At 54.9% G+C, this 22,722-nt stretch overlaps 2 protein-coding genes across 3 annotated transcripts in view; one reads left to right on the top strand and one right to left on the bottom strand.

Annotated features, from left to right (window-relative positions):
• Positions 1 to 1,137: 1,137 nt before the first annotated feature.
• Positions 1,138 to 12,875, bottom strand: UBIAD1 (UbiA prenyltransferase domain containing 1). 2 transcript variants are annotated; one of them, XM_073657230.1, is made up of 3 exons: positions 12,776 to 12,875; positions 4,302 to 4,888; positions 1,138 to 2,955 (listed from the first exon to the last, which is right to left on the bottom strand). In XM_073657230.1, exons 2-3 carry the CDS (start codon positions 4,849 to 4,851, stop codon positions 2,468 to 2,470), a joined length of 1,038 nt encoding a protein of 345 aa, XP_073513331.1. In that variant the 5' UTR covers positions 4,852 to 4,888; positions 12,776 to 12,875; the 3' UTR covers positions 1,138 to 2,467. The 2 variants fall into 2 exon arrangements, with proteins under 2 accessions (XP_073513331.1, XP_073513329.1); XM_073657228.1 differs by lacking the exon at positions 12,776 to 12,875 and adding an exon at positions 6,506 to 6,673 and having other exon boundaries at positions 1,156 to 2,955.
• MTOR (mechanistic target of rapamycin kinase) overlaps positions 12,836 to 22,722 on the top strand; it is a 36,529-nt gene continuing 26,642 nt past the window's right edge. The window contains 19 exon segments of the mRNA XM_073655450.1: positions 12,836 to 13,002; positions 15,709 to 15,875; positions 16,736 to 16,844; positions 16,990 to 17,222; positions 17,308 to 17,508; positions 17,718 to 17,852; positions 18,430 to 18,705; positions 18,806 to 18,914; positions 19,149 to 19,335; positions 19,805 to 19,933; positions 20,916 to 21,160; positions 21,303 to 21,515; positions 21,594 to 21,620; positions 21,623 to 21,678; positions 21,680 to 21,799; positions 22,005 to 22,083; positions 22,086 to 22,125; positions 22,282 to 22,348; positions 22,570 to 22,652. Of these exon segments, the coding sequence (XP_073511551.1) occupies positions 15,738 to 15,875; positions 16,736 to 16,844; positions 16,990 to 17,222; positions 17,308 to 17,508; positions 17,718 to 17,852; positions 18,430 to 18,705; positions 18,806 to 18,914; positions 19,149 to 19,335; positions 19,805 to 19,933; positions 20,916 to 21,160; positions 21,303 to 21,515; positions 21,594 to 21,620; positions 21,623 to 21,678; positions 21,680 to 21,799; positions 22,005 to 22,083; positions 22,086 to 22,125; positions 22,282 to 22,348; positions 22,570 to 22,652 (2,447 nt within the window). The 5' untranslated portion in view covers positions 12,836 to 13,002; positions 15,709 to 15,737.

Below are 22,722 nucleotides of genomic sequence, written 5' to 3'. Positions count from 1 at the left end.
GGGATTTGCTGCTAGACTGCAGATTCTGGCATTCTTCTCCATGATAGCTGCATTTACATCTGACTTTGATACACATGTATTTATCAATCCTCCCCTTTTGGGGATATTAGTGGGCTGGAATATCTGCAGCTAGCTTGCTAGATAAATAGGTACAAGTACTAATCATTATAGGTTATTCTTCCAGCGCCCACACTGTCAATTTCTACATAGACTTTGAATAATACTTACCTTTGTTCGAGTTACCTTTGGTTGGGGCAATTTCGCTGGTCACATGTTCTATCCATATTATACCGTGATATTACCTAAGTTCTCTTGTTAAACCTCAATAACATGATATCACCACGGGTTTAATATTGGGATGGTTCTGACATGCTGTTTATTAAGATATTTAGATACCTGTGACCTGAATTAATTCACCCCACCTTTTCCATTGACTTTCTATTACTGGATATATAGATTTACGATCTGCATTTTTTTGCGTAAGTGTCTCTCATGAGGTTGCTCTTTGTCTATGCTAGCCGTTCGTCCTTGCTCGCACATACGTTTCCCTCCTCTTGTGCTTTTATAGTCTTATTGTGATCCATCGGTGTTTCCTTTTTTGCTAATAAAGTATAGAAATTTTCTATTATTGGACGTTTTTCGAAGTTTTTTTCCTTTTCTTTGTCTTCTATAGGTTTGTGTACATTGATGTCAGTACCGATCTTTATGGATCAGGGGTAACAGGACATTGCATTTTTCCTTCTTGTAGCTTATTCTTCATCAGCTTTTGTGGGGGTTAAATATGATTTAGTGTTTACTGTATCTCTGCATAATAATTAAAAAAAAAATAAATTCGCTTTTATGGAGTAAATGTGTATAGTGAGCCGATTAGAGCAAGGACCGTCTGTATTGATCTGCACCTATCTGTAATTATTGACCCCGCTTACAATACTTCTCGGCTGTACAGAACCGCAGGACACATTCACACCACAAGTATCATCTAGGCAGCAGTAACTGAAGTATCATATATGGGTTGTGTATTGCCGCACTGCCATCTGCTGGAAACGTGTGTAATTACAGCTCCCATTAGGATATGACAACAGTGCCAACTCCTGGTAAAGAGGATGACTGCGGTACAGAACCACATCCATTATCTCTTCCGATACAATTCCTATTGAATAGGGACATGTGCACAGGATGACGCTCAATCTTGGCCCGTAAGACACTTAGATGTGGCCTTATTTCACAGATCCTGTATTCAGCTTCTCCTATGATTTAGGATCCGCCACAGGACACAAAGTGCAGAACATAGAAATGGTTTATTATCATAAACATAGTGCAACTGCTCGGTGTACCGTAGCTTTAACTCTTGGCTATTACAGTGCATCACACAGACATTAAAAATACTTCACTTCTCATACATGGATGAGACGCACGATCACGGCTGGTTCTCCGGCCACTGCCAGAGCTGCATTTATAGTTCTGCCAGTCACCTGTTTGTGCTCCTCGGACTTCGGCTACGTAGGGTGGACATTATCTATGACACTTCTGTATGGGCTTTAAGGGATTGTCCTTACCCATATAGTCTCTATTAAAATACGCTCAACGAACATCAGGTTCAGGAGCCATCGTTTGTGCCACTACTAGGCTGCGGTACTAGAGCGCAGCTCCGCCTGGAGATACAACGTGGAAGGTCATGGGGTCAGACCCGCACTGACTACATATTCATGGCCTATGGAAGATCCTTTTAATTCGGTGTTGTAATCATGTGACCACTCAGCGCCGGATGCAGTTTGTATCAACGAGTCATGTCTTGTGCTCTGGACCCTCTGACAACCCCTCCGTACATGAACCGCAGGGGACGGTGCAAATACTACGTAATGGAACGGGGGAAGCGTCTCCACTATCTCATGTCAGAGCAGGAGAAGCCCGGAAACGACGACGTCTCCTTATCCCAGAATGAAGTCTGGGACGACGCCGGACTCCTGAGCTGAAGAGTCCTCCAGTGCGGAGGTGATGTGTGACACTCCAGAGCTGCATTCACTGGGTACATACATTACAGAACCTGAGTTACATCCTGTATTATTCTCCAGAGCTGCACTCACTATTCTGCTGGTGGAGTCCCTCTGTACATACATTACATATCCAGTATTGATATACACAGTGACTCCACCAGCAGAACAGAGAGTGCAGCTCTGGAGTAATGTGAGCGCACACTGACTGCCCCTTATATCTAGACGTTGTGTTGAGGGAGAGCTGGCAGTAACATACATTAATCAATAATTTGAATTCTATAAAAACGCAGCAGCTTTCCGATGAATGAGTCTTGGGGTCTCGGCCTCGGTCACGTATCGCCCCGTCTGGGGGGAGGACGCTGCAGGATACTGGTGATCTACACCTGCGGTCTCCTCAGGCATGAAGCGCGTGGGTTTCCCTCTGCTTCTCGCGGTAACTTGTGTTTATTTCCGCTCCCGCGGTCGGCCCCTCATTACAGTTTGGGGAGGGCTCCGGGAGGCGCCAGGACGATGCCAAACACATAGAAGAGTCCCACAAAGAGGTTGAGTTTGGCCGTTCTCTGCGGGAGTCTGGTAAAGTTCTGGCTTCTGAACTGTCGCTCCAGGGAGAACGCCAGCGGGACGGTGAGGAGCGGCAGCGCCATAGTGATGGTGTACCGCGTGGCCAGGATGCAGAAGAGGACGTACGGGAGGAAGACCAGCAGGTTGTAGAGCATGTAGGACAGCGTGGGGCCGACCAGGATGGCCAGGGTCACGATGCCGGCCTGGCGGTCCGACTCCACGTCCCGGGTGTTGTTGCTGTGTAGGATCGCTTCTGTGCTCAGAGCCAGCGGGACGGCGTACAGCAAGGGGGTGACGGACAGGTAGCCGACCTGCACCGCGTGAGCGAACATGACCGCCAGGGGCCCGAAGGTGATGAGGATCACCAGGTCGCCCAGGGCCACGTACTTAAATCCAATCCCTGCAGGAAAGAAAGGAAACGTCAGTAACAGCAGACCTCGAGACCGCCGTATACGGAGGAAACTGATCGCGTGGCCCCTCATTACCAGTGCACGCCGGAAGGAGGACGAGATTACAGATCTAGAGCGCCAGATCTCTTATCAGATGAAAGGACTTAACCCCTTCTAGCACCATGACGTAAAGTGCAGGGGCCGAGATACACAGCCGGCAACTGGCCCCAACAGGAGGCGGCTCTGATCGCTGCTGGTAACCATGAAATGCCGCTGCGCATTAGTGACATTTAAATGGTGCAATCCCAGTTAGGACCCATCTCCCCCTACCTTGTGACAGGACCGCGGGGGCCTATGGGTCGGCATGGCAGTGGAGGCTCAAGTCTTAGTATCAGACTGTGGTTGTAGCTTTTACTATATACTACAATCCTGACGCACCGCAGTATAAGACAAGTCATCAAACAATCGCAAGTTCAGGTCCCCTATGGGGACTAAATAGAAGTAAAAAAATAAAAATGTAAAAACCCCATAAAAATTGGAATCTTCTCCTCCCTCCCCCTAGTTAAAAAAAAAAAAAAAAATAAAAATAAAAAGCACATCTGGTAGCGCTGCGTCTAGAAATAAAAAAAATCCCAATCTATAAAAATATGCAATTACTGTACTTAACGTAGACGGCAAACGCCATAAAGAAAAAAAAAAAAAAAAAAAGTAAATTCTTACCGAAATAACGCGTTTTGGTTGCTGCACCTCCCTCTCAAAATGGTGTAAAAAAAACAAACAAAAAAAAAAAAACACATTTTTATATATATATATATATATATATATATATATATATATATATATATAATATATTTTTTTTTTAAAAATAAAAATATTCAAAAATAATACTATTAAGAATAAATATAATATTATTATTAAATAGTTTGGTATCTATATAAATTGCACTGACCTTGAGAATCACGTTGCCCAGTCAGTTTTACCACATAATGAACACAGTAAAAAGCGAAAAAAAATAAAATTATGGAAAAGGGGTAGAAAGAAAAAATGAAATTGCAAAAATGAAGATTGTCCAAAAGGGGGTTTAAGAAGTCAACCCCAATATTAGTATGAGAGACAGTAACAGAACGCCCCCCCTGCTGGTGCCAAGCCGCCTCTTTTCTTGCATACAGCCATATTCAGTGCACTCCCTCTAGTGGCGGCTGCAGGCAGTTACAATGTTATCGGCTGACTTTACCCATCCAGGGGATTTGCTGCTCGGACCCCCGCAGATGGAGCACAGAACTATGGACCCATTTGGATTACGATCCCTTCCACGACAATAAGACTAATCTTATCGGAGTCTGTACTCAGAACCCACCTCCGGTGTAGAGGAACGAGCTGGACAAGCCTCCAAAATATATCAGGGCCATGTGCTCCAGCCGCAGCCTGGACAGGAAGTGCAGGGAGCCGGCGCAGACACACCCCAGGGTGTAGAGCACAACCCCGAACCGGACCACGTCCTGCGGCTCCAGGATCCGGTCCACCAGAGTCCGGTCGTCACTCTTCTTGTGGTCGATCCCTTTAGAGAAGTCGTAATAGGTGTTCACTAGGTTTCCGGCCCCGTGTACGGCTAGGACAGCCACAGCGCACATCAGGAACACCACAAGGTCCAGCGTGCCCTCCGAGCGGTAGGCGAGGGCGCTGCCCAATGCCACGGGGGTGAGAGAGGCGCTGAAGCTCCAGGGACGCAGCGCCAGGACGTAGGTGGCGCACTTCTGCTTCCAGCCGACTTTGATTGGCACGGCGCGGTCTGGCGGCAGCTGGGCGGGGCCATTCGTGAAGGGGGGAGGAGCCTCTTGGTGTTCGCCGTCTCCGCTGAAGACCTCCGCGCTGATGCTGACGTTACTGACGCCATTATCAGACTTCATGGTCCTCGTCCAATCAGACGGCGAGCAATGGACGAAACTGAAAAAAGAAGATGGCGGAAATCACGGCGGGGACACAGACAAGATCTCTGCTTGCTTTCAGAGGATGAAAACATCCTGCTGGTAAATAATCAGCCTACAAACTGTACGTCTGAGCAGAAAATGATAGAAACCGCTGCAGCCAATCACTGAGCGCAAACACCGGTACTGATTCATCAAGGAAGCTTCCAGTGTAATCACAAGTCCAGAAACTTCCTAATACACTTTGGGCTTCAATTTTACACCCTTTTTAATACCTCTGCTTGCCGGCAGCTAATCACAACTTTACCATTTGCATCCAGAGGTTTAAACATTGTACAGACTTTGCAGAGCGGGAGGTTTGGTGCAGTGTATCCAGTCCAGACAATGCAGGCTGAGGCTTGTGGCCTGTCCTGACCGTTTGATACAATGTATCAGCGCAAACAAGCAACATCCAATGTATCAGTGCAGGGATCTACACTGGATACAACTGTGACAAACCTTCAGCTGTGACAAGTAGGCTACCTTCCCTGGAACTATGGCCCCAATTCATCATTCAGTTTGCGCATTTAATCTTAAGAAGGCGCCAAATTAAAAAAAAAAGTGTCAGAAACCTTAATTGGGGTAGTAGAGACCAGAGGGAGATGCACCGAAAAATAAATGCAGCATTTTAGGGAAAAAATAAATAAAAAAATTGTGTTTTATGAATGTGTCTACAACATCTGGATGAACAAAGTTGTTATAGGGAAAAAGAAGAATGGAAAAACTTCTGGAGAAATAGAAGTCAAGAATCGGGACTGATGAGATTTTCATGGGGAGAAAAAGAAAAAAAAAGAGCATAAAAAATGCTGATTAAGAACACACACGGCTATGTTCACACATCATGGTTTTTTTCAGCAGCGAAACCTGATCTCTTGCCAGGAGGTTGTTCAGGAATCTTGTTGCCGTTTTCTTGCTGCGTTTTTTTTCACTGTCCTTTTGTCTCTGTTATGCATGTACATAAAGTTCAGTGAAAAAAAAAAAAAACATTCAGGTTTAGGCACAAAAAAAACATGAAGTGTGAACAAAGAACAAAGGCCTGAATAAGATTAAATGCAGGAAAAAAAAGTGTTATTCACTGACAACAAGCAGAGAACAGGTAGAAGAGTTTACAATTTCAGACAGCAGAAGTTGCTGAACTACAAAACCCAGCATGTCCTGTCAGCCAGTAGTAGCTGCGAGGCTCCTGGACTTTGTAGTACTGGGAGAAATAACTTAAGAAGGCTGGAGAACTATAAATCCCAGCATGTCCTGTCACTGAGACTTGCTGGGAGTGATAGTTCCTCCATAAGCGACCCCTATAAACTAGCAGGGCTGGGACTTGTAGTCGTCAGTGGCTCCTGAGACACAGCGCAGATACCGAGAAGCCAGAGGTCCCAAATCCGTATCCGGTCCCCTCCCAGCTCCGTCCTCCTCCTCCGCTCCGCATACGGCCCCCTCCCCCTGCTCCGCATACGGCCCTCTCCCCCGCTCCGCATACGGCCCCCTCCTCCTCCGCTCCGCATACGGCCCCCTCCCCCTGCTCCGCATACGGCCCCCTCCCCCTGCTCCGCATACGGCCCCCTCCCTCCTGCTCCTCCGTATCCGGCCCCCTCCTCACCCCTCCGTATCCGGCCCCCTCCTCACGGCTCCGTGTTCGGCCTCCGCCGCCAGCAGCAGCAACAGCTCAGCCGACCGGGGCAGGCGCCTATGAGCGCCGCCATCTTGGTGTGTAACACCTAAACCCGTCCGGCCTCTTGTGACCGCTCCGCACCGCACTACATTCGTCAAGTTCGCGTGCTCTTCGTATTAGTCCGCACGGCACTATTTAACGTTGTAACTGCTGAAAAATGACAAATGCCAGCGTGAGGCGTCACATAACACGCTGAGAGTTGTAGTGTGGGGTCACCTCATCCAATCCTCCACTGTCCAATGACTGCAGATTGCTGTCACAATGGCCGGCGGCGTGAATTGCGCGATCATGTACTGCGGCCTCCGTCATGTCCAGCCTTCAGAGGGTTAATCCCGCCATCATGGGGCCGGTCTTGTAAGGACGAGCAGTTTTGCAATTTGCTGCTTGTTAAAATTTGCAGCCGTTCTTGAGATATTAGACTTTTCTTTCGTTGCCTAGGAGACCGACCACCTCTGCTGTCCGGCTTGTAAACACTGCGGGATTAGGAGGTAACAGCGCTCAGGCCACCCCGTAGCTTCAGAGCAGCTCTTACAAGCTGAATAAAGCGCTGAGCATGTTCTTCTGTCTAGCAGCGGTGGTCGGTCTCCATGGCAACGAGCTGTAAACAAAAGAAAAGTCTTAATATCTCAAGAACGGCTGAAAATTTTAACAAGCAGCAAATTGCTGATATTCCCGGGCTCTATCCGACAACATCATCTATGAAGACGGGAAGATCAATACATACCGCTGCCGCATATACAGGTGCCACTGGGTGCTAGCGACACCACAGCTCCTGAGCCCACTACACACATGCAGGGTGGGCTCCCAGCGCTGCCCCAACAGTGCAATCCACCACACAGCCTGATACCCCAAGGTGCCGCACCACCCCAACACTGACAGCTCCCTGCTCCACCATTGTCTTCAGCTGTGCTCTGAGGACACCGGGCACCTGTGGGGGGCGCACCTATGATCGAGCACCTGTGGGGGGTGCACCTATGACCAGGCACCTGTGGGGGGCGCACCTATGATCGGGCACCTGTGGGGGGTGCAACTATGACCAGGCACCTGTGGGGGATGCACCTATGACCGGGCACCTGTGGGGGGTGCACCTATGTCTGGGCACCTGAGGGGGGCGCACCTATGTCCGGGCACCTGAGGGGGGTGCACCTATGTCTGGGCACCTGAGGGGGGCGCACCTATGTCTGGGCACCTGAGGGGGGGGCGCACCTATGTCCGGACACCTGAGGGGGGGGACACCTATGTCTGGGCACCTGAGGGGGGGGCGCACCTATGACCGGGCACCTGTGGGGGGTGCACCTATGTCTGGGCACCTGAGGGGGGCGCACCTATGTCCGGGCACCTGAGGGGGGTGCACCCATGTCTGGGCACCTGAGGGGGGCGCACCTATGTCTGGGCACCTGAGGGGGGGCGCACCTATGTCCGGACACCTGAGGGGGGGGGACACCTATGTCTGGGCACCTGAGGGGGGGGCGCACCTATGTCTGAGCACCTGAGAGGGGCGCACCTATGTCCAGGCACCTGAGGGGGGGGACACCTATGGCAGGGCACCTGTGGGAGGTGCACGTATGACCTGGCACCTGAGGGGGTCCGCACCTATGACCAGGCACCTGTGGGGGGCGCACCTATGACCAAGCACCTGTGGGGGGCGCACCTATGTCCGGGCACCTGTGGGGGGCGCACTTATGACCAGGCACCTGTGGGGGGTGCACCTATGTCTGGGCACCTGTGGGGAGCGCACCTATGACCAGGCACCTGTGGGGGGACGCACCTATGACCAATCACCTGTGGGGGGCGCACCTATGTCCGGGGACCTGTGGGGGGCGCACCTATGACCAGACACCTGTGGGGAGCGCACCTATGACAAGGCACCTGTGGGGGGCGCACCTATGACCAAGCACCTGTGGGGGGTGCACCTATGTCCGGGCACTTGTGGGAGGTGCACCTATGATCGGGCACCTGTGGGGGGCGCACCTATGACCAAGCACCTGTGGGGGGCGCACCTATGTCCGGGCACCTGTGGGGGGCGCACCTATGACCATGCACCTGTGGGGGGGCGCACCTATGACCAAGCACCTGTGAGGGGGCGCACCTATGACCAGGCACCTGTGGGGGGCGCACCTATGACCATGCACCTGTGGGGGGCGCACCTATGACCAAGCACCTGTGGGGGGGGCACCTATGACCAGGCACCTGTGGGGGGCGCACCTATGACCAGGCACCTGTGGGGGGTGCACCTATGACCAGGCACCTGTGGGGGGCGCACCTATGACTGGGCACCTGTGGGGGGTGCACCTATGACTAGGCACCTGTGGGGGGTGCACCTATGTCCGGGCACCTGTGGGGAGCGCACCTATGACCAGGCACCTGTGGGGGAGCGCACCTATGACCAATCACCTGTGGGGGGCGCACCTATGTCCGGGGACCTGTGGGGGGCGCACCTATGACCAGGAACCTGTGGGGAGCGCACCTATGACCAGGCACCTGTGGGGGGGCGCACCTATGACCAAGCACCTGTGGGGGGTGCACCTATGTCCGGGCACTTGTGGGAGGTGCACCTATGATCGGGCACCTGTGGGGGGCGCACCTATGACCAAGCACCTGTGGGGGGCGCACCTATGTCCGGGCACCTGTGGGGGGCGCACCTATGACCATGCACCTGTGGGGGGCACACCTATGACCGGGCACCTGTGGGGGGCGCACCTATGATCGGGCACCTGTGGGGGGCGCACCTATGATCGGGCACCTGTGGGGGGCGCACCTATGACCGGGCACCTGTGGGGGGCGCACCTATGATCGGGCACCTGTGAGGGGCGCACCTATGACCGGGCACCTGTGGGGGGCGCACCTATGATCGGGCACCTGTGGGGGGCGCACCTATGTCCGGGCACCTGTGGGGGGCGCACCTATGTCCGGGCACCTGTGGGGGGCGCACCTATGACCGGGCACCTGTGGGGGGCGCACCTATGATCGGGCACCTGTGGGGGGGCGCACCTATGATCGGGCACCTGTGGGGGGCGCACCTATGATCGGGCACCTGTGGGGGGCGCACCTATGACCGGGCACCTGTGGGGGGCGCACCTATGTCCGGGCACCTGTGGGGGGGCGCACCTATGACCGGGCACCTGTGGGGGGCGCACCTATGACCGGGCACCTGTGGGGGGCGCACCTATGATCGGGCACCTGTGGGGGGCGCACCTATGATCGGACACCTGTGGGGGGCGCACCTATGATCGGGCACCTGTGGGGGGCGCACCTATGATCGGGCACCTGTGGGGGGGCGCACCTATGATCGGGCACCTGTGGGGGGCGCACCTATGATCGGGCACCTGTGGGGGGGCGCACCTATGATTGGGCACCTGTGGGGGGGCGCACCTATGACCGGGCACCTGTGGGGGGGCGCACCTATGACCGGGCACCTGTGGGGGGGCGCACCTATGACCGGGCACCTGTGGGGGGCGCACCTATGATCGGGCACCTGTGGGGGGGCGCACCTATGACCGGGCACCTGTGGGGGGGCGCACCTATGATCGGGCACCTGTGGGGGGGCGCACCTATGATCGGGCACCTGTGGGGGGGCGCACCTATGATCGGGCACCTGTGGGGGGCGCACCTATGACCGGGCACCTGTGGGGGGGCGCACCTATGATCGGGCACCTGTGGGGGGCGCACCTATGACCGGGCACCTGTGGGGGGGCGCACCTATGACCAGGCACCTGTGGGGGGGCGCACCTATGACCGGGCACCTGTGGGGGGCGCACCTATGACCGGGCACCTGTGGGGGGCGCACCTATGATCGGGCACCTGTGGGGGGGCGCACCTATGACCGGGCACCTGTGGGGGGGCGCACCTATGATCGGGCACCTGTGGGGGGGGCGCACCTATGATCGGGCACCTGTGGGGGGCGCACCTATGACCGGGCACCTGTGGGGGGGCGCACCTATGATCGGGCACCTGTGGGGGGCGCACCTATGACCGGGCACCTGTGGGGGGGCGCACCTATGACCGGGCACCTGTGGGGGGCGCACCTATGATTGGGCACCTGTGGGGGGCGCACCTATGACCGGGCACCTGTGGGGGGGCGCATCTATGATCGGGCACCTGTGGGGGGCGCACCTATGACCGGGCACCTGTGGGGGGCGCACCTATGACCGGGCACCTGTGGGGGGCGCACCTATGATCGGGCACCTGTGGGGGGCGCACCTATGATCGGACACCTGTGGGGGGCGCACCTATGATCGGGCACCTGTGGGGGGCGCACCTATGATCGGGCACCTGTGGGGGGGCGCACCTATGATCGGGCACCTGTGGGGGGCGCACCTATGATCGGGCACCTGTGGGGGGGCGCACCTATGATCGGGCACCTGTGGGGGGCGCACCTATGACCGGGCACCTGTGGGGGGGCGCACCTATGATCGGGCACCTGTGGGGGGGCGCACCTATGATCGGGCACCTGTGGGGGGGCGCACCTATGATCGGGCACCTGTGGGGGGGCGCACCTATGATCGGGCACCTGTGGGGGGCGCACCTATGACCGGGCACCTGTGGGGGGGCGCACCTATGATCGGGCACCTGTGGGGGGCGCACCTATGACCGGGCACCTGTGGGGGGGCGCACCTATGACCGGGCACCTGTGGGGGGCGCACCTATGATCGGGCACCTGTGGGGGGCGCACCTATGACCGGGCACCTGTGGGGGGGCGCATCTATGACCGGGCACCTGTGGGGGGCGCACCTATGATTGGGCACCTGTGGGGGGCGCACCTATGACCGGGCACCTGTGGGGGGCGCACCTATGATCGGGCACCTGTGGGGGGCGCACCTATGACCGGGCACCTGTGGGGGGCGCACCTATGACCGGGCACCTGTGGGGGGCGGACCTATGATCGGGCACCTGTGGGGGGGCGCACCTATGACCGGGCACCTGTGGGGGGGCGCACCTATGATCGGGCACCTGTGGGGGGGCGCACCTATGATCGGGCACCTGTGGGGGGCGCACCTATGACCGGGCACCTGTGGGGGGGCGCACCTATGATCGGGCACCTGTGGGGGGCGCACCTATGACCGGGCACCTGTGGGGGGGCGCACCTATGACCGGGCACCTGTGGGGGGCGCACCTATGATCGGGCACCTGTGGGGGGCGCACCTATGACCGGGCACCTGTGGGGGGGCGCATCTATGACCGGGCACCTGTGGGGGGCGCACCTATGATTGGGCACCTGTGGGGGGCGCACCTATGACCGGGCACCTGTGGGGGGCGCACCTATGATCGGGCACCTGTGGGGGGCGCACCTATGACCGGGCACCTGTGGGGGGCGCACCTATGACCGGGCACCTGTGGGGGGCGGACCTATGACCGGGCACCTGTGGGGGGCGCACCTATGACCGGGCACCTGTGGGGGGGCGCACCTATGACCGGGCACCTGTGGGGGGCGCACCTATGATTGGGCACCTGTGGGGGGCGCACCTATGACCGGGCACCTGTGGGGGGCGCACCTATGATTGGGCACCTGTGGGGGGCGCACCTATGACCGGGCACCTGTGGGGGGCGCACCTATGATCGGGCACCTGTGGGGGGCGCACCTATGACCGGGCACCTGTGGGGGGCGGACCTATGACCGGGCACCTGTGGGGGGCGCACCTATGACCGGGCACCTGTGGGGGGCGGACCTATGACCGGGCACCTGTGGGGGGCGCACCTATGACCGGGCACCTGTGGGGGGCGCACCTATGACCGGGCACCTGTGGGGGGCGCACCTATGATTGGGCACCTGTGGGGGGCGCACCTATGACCGGGCACCTGTGGGGGGCGCACCTATGACCGGGCACCTGTGGGGGGCGCAGCTATGATCGGGCACCTGTGGGGGGGCGCACCTATGACCGGGCACCTGTGGGGGGCGCACCTATGACCGGGCACCTGTGGGGGGCGCACCTATGACCGGGCACCTGTGGGGGGCGCACCTATGACCGGGCACCTGTGGGGGGCGCACCTATGACCGGGCACCTGTGGGGGGCGCACCTATGACCGGGCACCTGTGGGGGGCGCACCTATGACCGGGCACCTGTGGGGGGCGCAGCTATGATCGGGCACCTGTGGGGGGGCGCACCTATGACCGGGCACCTGTGGGGGGCGCACCTATGACCGGGCACCTGTGGGGGGCGCACCTATGACCGGGCAGGCGGCTGCACACTGTGTCCTCACTTGCTCTGTAGATGCCGCACAGAGGACACGTAACTCAGGAACTAAGATTCCTCGGAACGTTTCTACCTCCGGATGCTTCTACTCGGATCATTATCGATCGCCGGAAGTTCCCTCTAGGAGCTACGGGAGGAGCAGGGTAGAGACGGTCGGCGGAAAGAGCAGGGTACGGATGGTCGGCGGAATGGCGGTGAGGTGACCGGGAGGATCCGGCGGGTGCAGTGGTCACGGTAAGTGGCTCCGGGCGGCTCCTCGGCCCTCACATCTCCTCACAGCGGCCGGACAGTCAGCAGAGCAATGGCGGCTGCGTGCGGGAGGGGGAGGGGAGAGGTCCCGCACTGACTATGTATATATATATATATATATATATATATATATATACATACACACACAGCTATAAATTGCAGAGAACAAATATATATTATCCATCTATATACACACTGAGCATATATATACTGACCCCATAACCCCGCTGATGTCACAATTTTACAGAAGGGTAAGGAGTATTTTTCGCCATTGACTTTATTTACAACCTGAGGGATCTGTGTCTCTGCAGGGGGGGGCGCACGGCTCTGCAGAACCTGTGGCTCTGCGGGGAGGGGCTCTGTGGGATCTGTGGCTCTGCGGAGGGGTGCGCGGTTCTGTGGGATCTGTGGCTCTGCGGAGGGGTGCGCGGTTCTGTGGGATCTGTGGCTCTGTGGGGGGGTGCGTCTCTGCGGGATCTGTGTCTCTGCGGGGGGGGCGGATCTGTGGCTCTGTGGGATCTGTGGCTCTGCGTGGGGGGGGGCGCGTCTCTGCGGGATCTGTGGCTCTGTGGGGGGGGGGGGTGCGGCTCTGCGGGATCTGTGTCTCTGCGGGGGGGGCGGCTCTGTGGGATCTGTGGCTCTGCGTGGGGGGGGCGCGTCTCTGCGGGATCTGTGGCTCTGTGGGGGGGGGTGCGGCTCTGCGGGATCTGTGTCTCTGCGGGGGGGGGGGGCGGCTCTGTGGGATCTGTGGCTCTGCGTGGGGGGGACGCGCGGTTCTGTGGCTCTGTGGGGGGGGGCGCGTCTCTGCGGGATCTGTGGCTCTGTGGGGGGGGGGGGGGGTGCGGCTCTGCGGGATCTGTGGCGTTTGGATTCCGCATTTTGCAGGTGGTGACCGGACTCCTCCGTACAGGGATCCCTGCAGTGAATGTGGTGATTCCAGATCCTGGTATAATGGGAGATCACTGTGGATCCGGTTTGCTCACTGTTCTCTCGTACGATTCACTGTACTGTGCGGGGACCGATCTGTGAGACCCATCATGTGGCCGTCACGGGGGGTCTTCACTGGGCCCCAATGTAACAGCAATCTATCAGGAGACGCAGCCGCACATCTCCTGGACCAGGAGGTCGTCCATCACTAGAAGTCTGTGTTCTGGTTTCCTCTGGGGGATCGGCTCATCGGTCCGGGGGTCTTCAGGTCCATGTTCACCGCGCGGTGCAGCAGACACTTGTTTGCCGGTCATTTTATACAGTTTACACAGAGGCTGACCGTTCTCCGGACGTGCGATGAATGATCAGCGATAGGTCGATCAGTGCACATGGGCTGCCATTGTTCTCGGCAGCGCATAGGGCAATGTGCTGCCGAGAACCACGATCTTTTGTGCAGTGCAAAAGATCATTTCACCCTATGAACGAGTGTTTTGCAGGACAAACACTGCAGGATGATCATTTCTTGGAGCGCGCATTCATGATATTGGTGCATTATCAGTCCCTGAACAAAGGGTGCAGTCTCTTGCAGTCTGCCAGGGTTGTTTATACAGTGACGACCCCTGCAGGGTAGAACAATGCTGTGTACACATCCCTTCCCCCCTCAGTGTCCAGGACAGGAGACTTCATGGGCTGATTGACTCCAAGGGTCATATACATCCAAGGTGTGAGCCTGACTCCTTCACAGCCAGTGTTCACCCCCCAGGCACCGGCCCCTCCTCGTCCTCTCCAGGTTTCCTTAGCTGCATTTACAGCGGCCGGCTGGTTAATGTGAACGAGCGTTTGCCGACATCCGAAGAGCGAGAAAATCTCTTGTTCACCAGGTAAAAAAAAACATTCAAGCAGGCTCAAAGATCCTCGTTCTCGGCAGCACATCATCCTGTGTAATCGTGCTGCAGAGAACCCTGGCAGCCCACTCGCACTGAGCGATCTATTAACACAATTCTGGAATTGTGTTTTGGGAATTGTTTTTACGGCGCACATTTTGTGGTAAAAATGACCTCACAGTACGATTCTCCTCATCAGTACGATTACGGCGATACCCAACATGGCCAGTTTTATTGGAAAAAAAAAAATAGAACTTTGCAAAAAAAAAGTAACACATTTTGGGTTGTGTCGCCATTCTCCAAGACCTGTAATGTTTTTATTTTTCAATTGATGGATCTGTGCGACGGCTTATGTTCTGAGGGGCGAGACAAAGTTTTTATCGAAACCGTTTTGGGATAATCTGACGTTTTTGATCACTTGTTACAGTATCTTTTGTGGTACTGCAGCGACCAAAAAAACACGTAATTTACCAATCGGGATAATTATTTTGATAGATCAGACTTTTCTAAATGTGGTGATAAAATATGTGTATTTTTTTATCTTTATTTTTATTGGGGGAAATGGAGGTGACTTAAACATTTGTTTTATTTTTATTTTATACACCGCATCATTGCATATGGCAAAAATCACAGTCTCCTCCGGAGCTCGGCCACAGGCAGAGTTTCCAAAGAGCTTCTTAATGAAATGCACTGGGGGTCTTGAGCAGACCCCCGGCTGTCATATAGCAATCCATTGGCGACCAGCAATCACGTTGATGGGTGCATTGAATAACGCCCCCACCCAGCCGACTCATGTTAAATGTCGCTTTCAGAGTTTGACAGTGATAGTTTCCCTGGTCCACGTGCTGACACAAGTTTGTGCTTTCTTTTTTTTCCGCAGGAATCTGCCGCCCGTCCTGCTTCGCAATCATGACCGCCACCCCCAACATGTCTGGCATCATGACGATGCTGCAGCAAATCGCCAACGGCCTGAGGAGCAAAAACGAAGAGACTCGCACAAAGGCCGCTAAGGACCTGCAGCATTATGTCACCACCGAGCTGCGAGAAGTGAGTGAGCTAAGGGGGCTCAACACCCCGGGGGGCTCGTCTGCTGGGGAAACAACACGGATCGTGTACAGTAATGAGGAAAATAGCCTCCTCCCCTGCCTCTCTCTCCGCACCCCGCACCCTCCCCTGCCTCTCTCTCCGCGCTCCGCCCCCTCCCCTGCCTCTCTCTCCGCGCTCCGCCCCCTCCCCTGCCTCTCTCTCCGTGCCCCGCCCCCTCCCCTGCCTCGCTCTCCGCGCCCCGCCCCCTCATCTGCCTCTCTCTCCACGCCCCGCCTCCTCTGCCTCTCTCTTCGCGCCCCGCCCTCTGCTCTGCCTCTCTCTCTCCGCGCCCCGCCCTCTGCTCTGCCTCTCTCTCTCCGCCCCGCCCCCTCCCCTGCCTCGCTCTCCGCGCCCCGCCCCCTCCCCTGCCTCGCTCTCCGCGCCCCGCCCCCTCCCCTGCCTCGCTCTCCGCGCCCCGCCCCCTCCCCTGCCTCGCTCTCCGCGCCCCGCCCCCTCCCCTGCCTCGCTCTCCGCGCCCCGCCCCCTCCCCTGCCTCGCTCTCCGCGCCCCGCCCCCTCCCCTGCCTCGCTCTCCGCGCCTGCCCCAGTAGTTAGCCCTGCCCCAGTAGTTAGCCCTGCCCCAGTAGTTAGCCCTGCCCCAGTAGTTAGCCCTGCCCCAGTAGTTAGCCCTGCCCCAGTAGTTAGCCCTGCCCCAGTAGTTAGCCCTGCCCCAGTAGTTAGCCCTGCCCCAGTAGTTAGCCCTGCCCCAGTAGTTAGCCCTGCCCCAGTAGTTAGCCCTGCCCCAGTAGTTGGACTCTAGTTTTCCTCCTGGTTTTATTCTCCGCCGTGTTTTCCGTTAACCCTTCACCCTCCGTTTTCCAGGTGACCCCGGAGGAGGCCACGCAGTTTTACGATGAGCTGAATCATTTCATCTTCGAGTTTGTTTCCAGCTCGGATGCGAGCGAGAGGAAAGGAGGGATTCTGGCTATAGGTACGGAGAGCGTCTCCTTTTAGGCTGCAGACCCCCATCTTCTCCTCTTTATCCATGTTACCGCTGCCGCCAATCACCGGGCTGATTTTTCTGGCCTGATGGGCTTTATCTCCTTACCTCAGGATTTCTTTCTGTCCCTTTACAGTGAGCCTGATGGGAGTGGAGGGCGGAAATGCCACCCGGATCAGCAGATTTGCCAATTACCTGCGTAACCTGCTGCCCTTCAGTGACCCGGCCGTCATGGAGATGGCTTCCAAAGCAATGGGACGCCTTGCTATGGCGGGGGACACGTTCACTGCGGAGTATGTGGAGTTTGAGGTGAAACGTGCCTTGGAGTGGATGGGCCCCGAACGCAACGAAGGCCGTAGACACGCAGGGGTGAGTTGGCCTCTCATTACAGCGGTCAATGTCGACCGTTCCTGTGATATCGGCCCCCGGTACTGACCTCTCGTCTCCTCCGCAGGTCCTGGTGTTGCGGGAGCTGGCCATCAGCGCGCCCACCTTCTTCTTCCAGCAGGTCCAGCCTTTCTTTGACAACATCTTCAACGGCGTGTGGGACCCCAAGCAAGCGATTCGGGAGGGAGCCGTGGCCGCTCTGAGAGCCTGTCTTATCCTGACCACACAGCGGGAGCCCAAGGAGCTGCAGAAACCGCTGTGGTACAGGGTACGGCACTCGCCTCTTCATTTTGGAGACCACATTGGGGTATACCAAACTTTTTGGGTTAATTTTATTATTCGTGTGCTCTGTAAGATCAAGTTTTTTCCATCCAGGACCCCCCCTTTATCAGTCCAAAAAATAAAGCAACAATGCCACAAAGGGGTTATGTTTCATCCATCGCGTTTGATTCTTTACTTTTTTCGTCTTTTGTACAGCAAACGTATGAGGAAGCCGAGCGGGGATTCGATGAGACGTTATCCAAGGAAAAAGGAATGAACCGCGACGACCGGCTCCACGGGGCCCTGCTGATTATTAATGAGTTAGTGAGGATCAGCAGCATCGAAGGAGAGGTAATGGGGGAGGTGGTGGAGAGACGCCGTATGCAGCATTGCACCTAAAAGTCCTCTCTGTTCTCAAAAATAGAGGGATTTTTAATTCTTTCATTATCTGCTTGTTGCCGAAGTTATTGGCTACCGCTGCAGTCTGTCATAGGCGGCCATTGTTTTTGGTAAAGAGCAACACTTGGACATGGTTAGCGCTGGTCCGTCCCAGCGCTCCTCTCCGCTGCGCATCGGTCGGACCAACAGTGCCGATCCGACCTGTCAATTATTCAGAAGCCCCTTGGGAAAAACAGCAAGCAAGGAGGCTAGGGAGGAAGGGTGCTCACAGGAGAACAGCCCTCTTAGGTGTAGTGTTTGCCATGTAACATTAAAGGGTTATCTCCATGTTGGCATATGGCTAGTAATTTCCATCATGGATCGGTTGGGGTCCGTTCTCTTCCTAGGGGTGTGCCTTCCATAAACTAACCCCTGTGATAATATTCCTGTCCATATAGATAGAAGAAGCTATCCGTTAACCCCTGACTGCCCAGGTTTTTTTTTTTTTTTTCAATTCTTTAACATTAAGAAAAGTTTCTTTCCCTGGCAGCGGCTGCGAGAAGAGATGGAGGAGATCACTCAGCAGCAGCTCGTCCACGACAAACACTGCAAGGACCTTATGACCTACGGCCTAAAGCCGCGCCACATCACCCCGTTTGCCGGCGTTCAGACTGTGCAGCCGCAGCCCACAAACGCTCTGCTGAGCCTCTTGGGGTACACGGGACAACACGGGATTTTGGGATACGGAGCCGCTCCGATGCCAGAGAAGTCCGTCTTGGTTGAAAGTCGGGCGTGTCGGGAACTGATAGAAGAAAAGTTTGACCAGGTAATGAATTGATGAAATCTCACTTTGACCTCATATATCAACGAATTATCTGCCACTTACTTTTCGTATATATATATATATATATATTATTTCCTCATAGATTTGTCGTTGGGTCCTGAAGTGCAGGAGCAGCAAGAACCCGTTGATCCAGATGAGCATTTTGAATGTTCTCCCTCGGTTGGCCGCGTTCAGACCTTCCGCTTTCACAGGTAATGCTTGTATACTCAAAGGGGTTTTACCACCCTAGAAAATGATGATAAATCTCCGATATCAGTCACCAATTGGTGGACATCCACCCGCTTGGACCCTCCGCTTCAGTGCTTGCGGAGAGAGATGGATACGATGCCTCTCTCCGTAGCAGTGAATGGGGGACACTCATCTGATTCTGTTTTATTTTTTTTTACCTCCTATTAAATTTTCGGATGTTCTGTGACTTTTTACAGCAGATCAATACCTCCCCGAAACCATGAGCCACTTACTGAGCTGCGTGCGGAAAGAGAAGGAGCGGACCGTGGCCTTCCAGGCTCTCGGACTCATCTCTGTAGCTGTACGGTCAGAGATCCGTTGTTACCTGCCGAAAATCCTCGAACACGTTAAGTCTGCTCTGCCTCCTAAGGATTTCGCACACAAGTAAGTGCTGCCATGGTATCGATATCTGTCTCGGGTAGGATTTAATGGGTTTGTCTGGCGCCACTCTCCACACGTCCTGGCAGGTTTGTGTAGTGGTGACGTCTGAGCGGCGCTGGCCAAACCCTTAAAAGATTATACAATTGTCCTAATGTAGAGAAAATTGGTTATAGAGCCTAAAAAAAAAATTCTTAATGCATCGTGTAGTAGATTCGGCCTCGGGCGTCTTTTATCCACGCATCTGCCGGATACAGGGCGTCCTCCTCCGTCTCTTAGGCTCCAATATGGCAGCCAATACTGTAGGATGTAAATGGATAGTATAGTTCTGGTTCCACTATTGAGTGTAAATGCAGGAAAAAAGGGAGAAATTTAACTAATAGGATCTATCATCTGTCCACTTGTATTACTGATTCTCATCCTGATGAGTCCACAGACTGCTCACCCTGCAATAATTGATGTTTTTGGCACCTAGGAGGCAGAAATCCATGCAAGTGGACGCCACGGTGTTTACTTGTATTAGTATGCTGGCTCGAGCGCTGGGACCCTCCATCCAACAGGAGGTGAAAGAACTACTGGAACCAATGCTGTCTGTAGGGCTCAGGTAAGGATTAATGGATGCCTTGGTCTGTAACAGAATTGTACTGAATGTAGGTATATATAGGGAGATTGTGACAGCAGACGATCCGGGGGTCCTTTCTGGAGACAACTCATCTCCGTAACCAGGAAGTCCCCCAGTATCATCCTGTCCGCTCGCCTATTCAATAAAGCCCCCTGCAGAGAGCAATGCTACACAAAGCTCCCCCCTCACAATGTGCAGGACCAGGAGCCTTATCGGGGGCTTATTGACACTACATAGAAGGGTCCAATGATCTGTGACTTGTAGATATGAGATATATATTATATGTATTTTACGTACAGTTTGTGTTCGCATATTTACCATATTTTTTGGACTATAAGATGCAGGAGGAAAGTTTACAGGAGGAAAATAGGAAAAAAAAAAACAATGAATTTTTATCCTGTCATCGGGATCAGGCATGTCAGGGGTCACAGGTGCGTCTTACGGTCCTAATGTGGTTTACCGAGGGGGCGGCGGAGATGGAGCAGGGTCACATATACGTTATTTGACCATTGTAGTGGGGTGATGCTGCGGGCCCCGGGCTGGGAGGAGGGGGTGTCCCGGCGGTGCATGCGCAGATTGAGATCTCTGCTCGTCATTGAGCCAAGATCTAAATCTGCGCATTGCACCAACAACGGGCTCCATTTCCCTGAAGCCCGCCACTGGGTCAGTGTGTGCAGCGGGGACTCCGCTCCTGCCTCGCACCGCCGGGACAGCCCCTTCTCCCAGCCCGGGGCCCGCAGCATCTCCCCTCTCTTTCCGCCGCCGGCTTCCTACAGCGGTGACCCTGCTCTTGCCTCCTGTGACCCCCACTCCACCAAAGCTGCAGTCACCCTGGTAAGCTACATTCAGACTATAAGACACCCCCATTTTCCTCCCAAATTTTTTTGGGAAAAAAGTTTGTCTCCTAGTCCGAAAACTACTGTATATATGCTATATAATATTTGTTTTTTGCTCTTCTTTCTAGTCCTGCCTTAACCGCTGTCCTTTACGACCTGGGCCGCCACATCCCACAGCTGAAGAAAGATATTCAGGACGGACTCCTGAAAATGTTGTCTCTGGTCCTCATGCACAAGCCGCTCCGACACCCCGGGATGCCCAAGGGCCTCGCACAGCAGCTGTCCTCCCCCAGCCTCACTAATATCCCTGAATCCAGCGATGTGGGCAGCATTACTTTAGCGCTCCGCACTTTGGGAACTTTTGACTTTGAAGGTAAAAGTTTGGTGAAGTCTTGTCATTCATGTATCTGTGGTGCTGGGTCGTAGCGGAGGCTGAAGCCTCTTTTTTCAGTCTCTATGTACATTTCCGACGATTTTTGCATCTTCTTGACACTGATATTTCGCGTTTTCTTTAGGTCACTCTCTTACCCAGTTTGTGCGTCACTGCGCCGACCACTTTCTAAATAGCGAGCACAAGGAAATCCGGATGGAGGCCGCACGCACGTGCTCCCGGCTCCTCACACCGGCCATCCAGCTGCTTAGCGGGCACGGCCACGTGAGCCAGACTGCCGTCCAGGTGGTGGCCGACGTGCTGAGCAAGCTACTGGTGGTCGGGATCACAGACCCAGGTAGGATCGCACGGGTTTATTATTTTTGCAGAACACTGTTTCTTAGACTCACGTTTACCTTGACGTCTTACCGCCCAGATCCCGATATCCGCTACTGCGTCCTGGCCTCCTGGACGAACGCTTCGATTCTCACTTGGCCCAGGCCGAGAGCCTCCAGGCGCTGTTTCGTGGCTCTGAATGACGAGGTTTTCGAGATTCGAGAGCTGACCATCTGTACCATTGGCCGTCTCAGCAGCATGAACCCAGCCTTCGTCATGCCCTTCCTCCGTAAGATGCTCATCCAGGTGAGTAGTCCTGAAAAATAGATCGGACATATGGTGCTTCTGTCACACGGACAAGATCCTTTCGAAGCGACATGGACCGTCCATTATGTTTTCCAGTTTTTGCCTGTGGGCACGTTGTACAATGAAGTCCTCCATCTTGGAGCCACGTCATGGCAGAAGAGACTGTGGTTTATCGTTTAGTCATCTTTTTTCCTCTCGTTTCCAGATTTTGACCGAATTGGAGAACAGCGGAGTTGGAAGGAACAAGGAGCAAAGTGCACGGATGTTAGGACACCTTGTATCCAATGCCCCCGTCTGATCCGCCCGTACATGGAGCAATTCTTAAGGTGGGATTCTCTTGGAAATCGGCAAAACTTGTAAAAGGATTTATATATTCATGACTTATCCCTATGATGGGTCATCGAGATAAAATCGGTGGAGGCCCGAAATCCAGCGCCCCTTCCCCGTTCCCCGCTGCAGCCTGATTTACACTTTGTGCAGAGCCGATCACCAGATCTCTGGCTGGGGCTGTGGTGCAACGTGTTCATCAGTCCGCAGCGGGGGCTGGATGTCAGACCCTCACCAATCTGATATTGATGACCTGTACTACTAAGGGTGGGGTGTCAATATGCAAGTCCTGGACCACCCCTTTCACTTTATATGCAAGGTCAATGTATTTACCTTTTATGTAATTGCTCGCTATACAGGAAAAGGAAACTGACGCTTAGTTAAGTTTAGGCTTGCAGTAGTGTAGATAAATTGCTGACTGTTTCCCTGTTTCTTATTACCAGGCCCTAATCTTAAAGTTGCGGGATCCGGATCCCAACCCCGGGGTTGTAACCAACGTCCTGGCGACAATAGGCGAGCTCGCCAGGTAAGAACGGATGGTCCTTAGTGTTAGTATTTGCTGCTATCTTTGCAAGTCGAATTTCCCAGAGGTACTT

The sequence above is a fragment of the Phyllobates terribilis genome, unplaced genomic scaffold, assembly GCF_046119375.1.
Source record: "Phyllobates terribilis strain yellow unplaced genomic scaffold, ASM4611937v1 Scaffold_12__6_contigs__length_324123572, whole genome shotgun sequence".
NCBI lineage: Eukaryota > Metazoa > Chordata > Amphibia > Anura > Dendrobatidae > Phyllobates > Phyllobates terribilis.
Note: the sequence above shows the minus strand (reverse complement) of the source record. Positions and strands in the feature narration are given on the sequence as shown.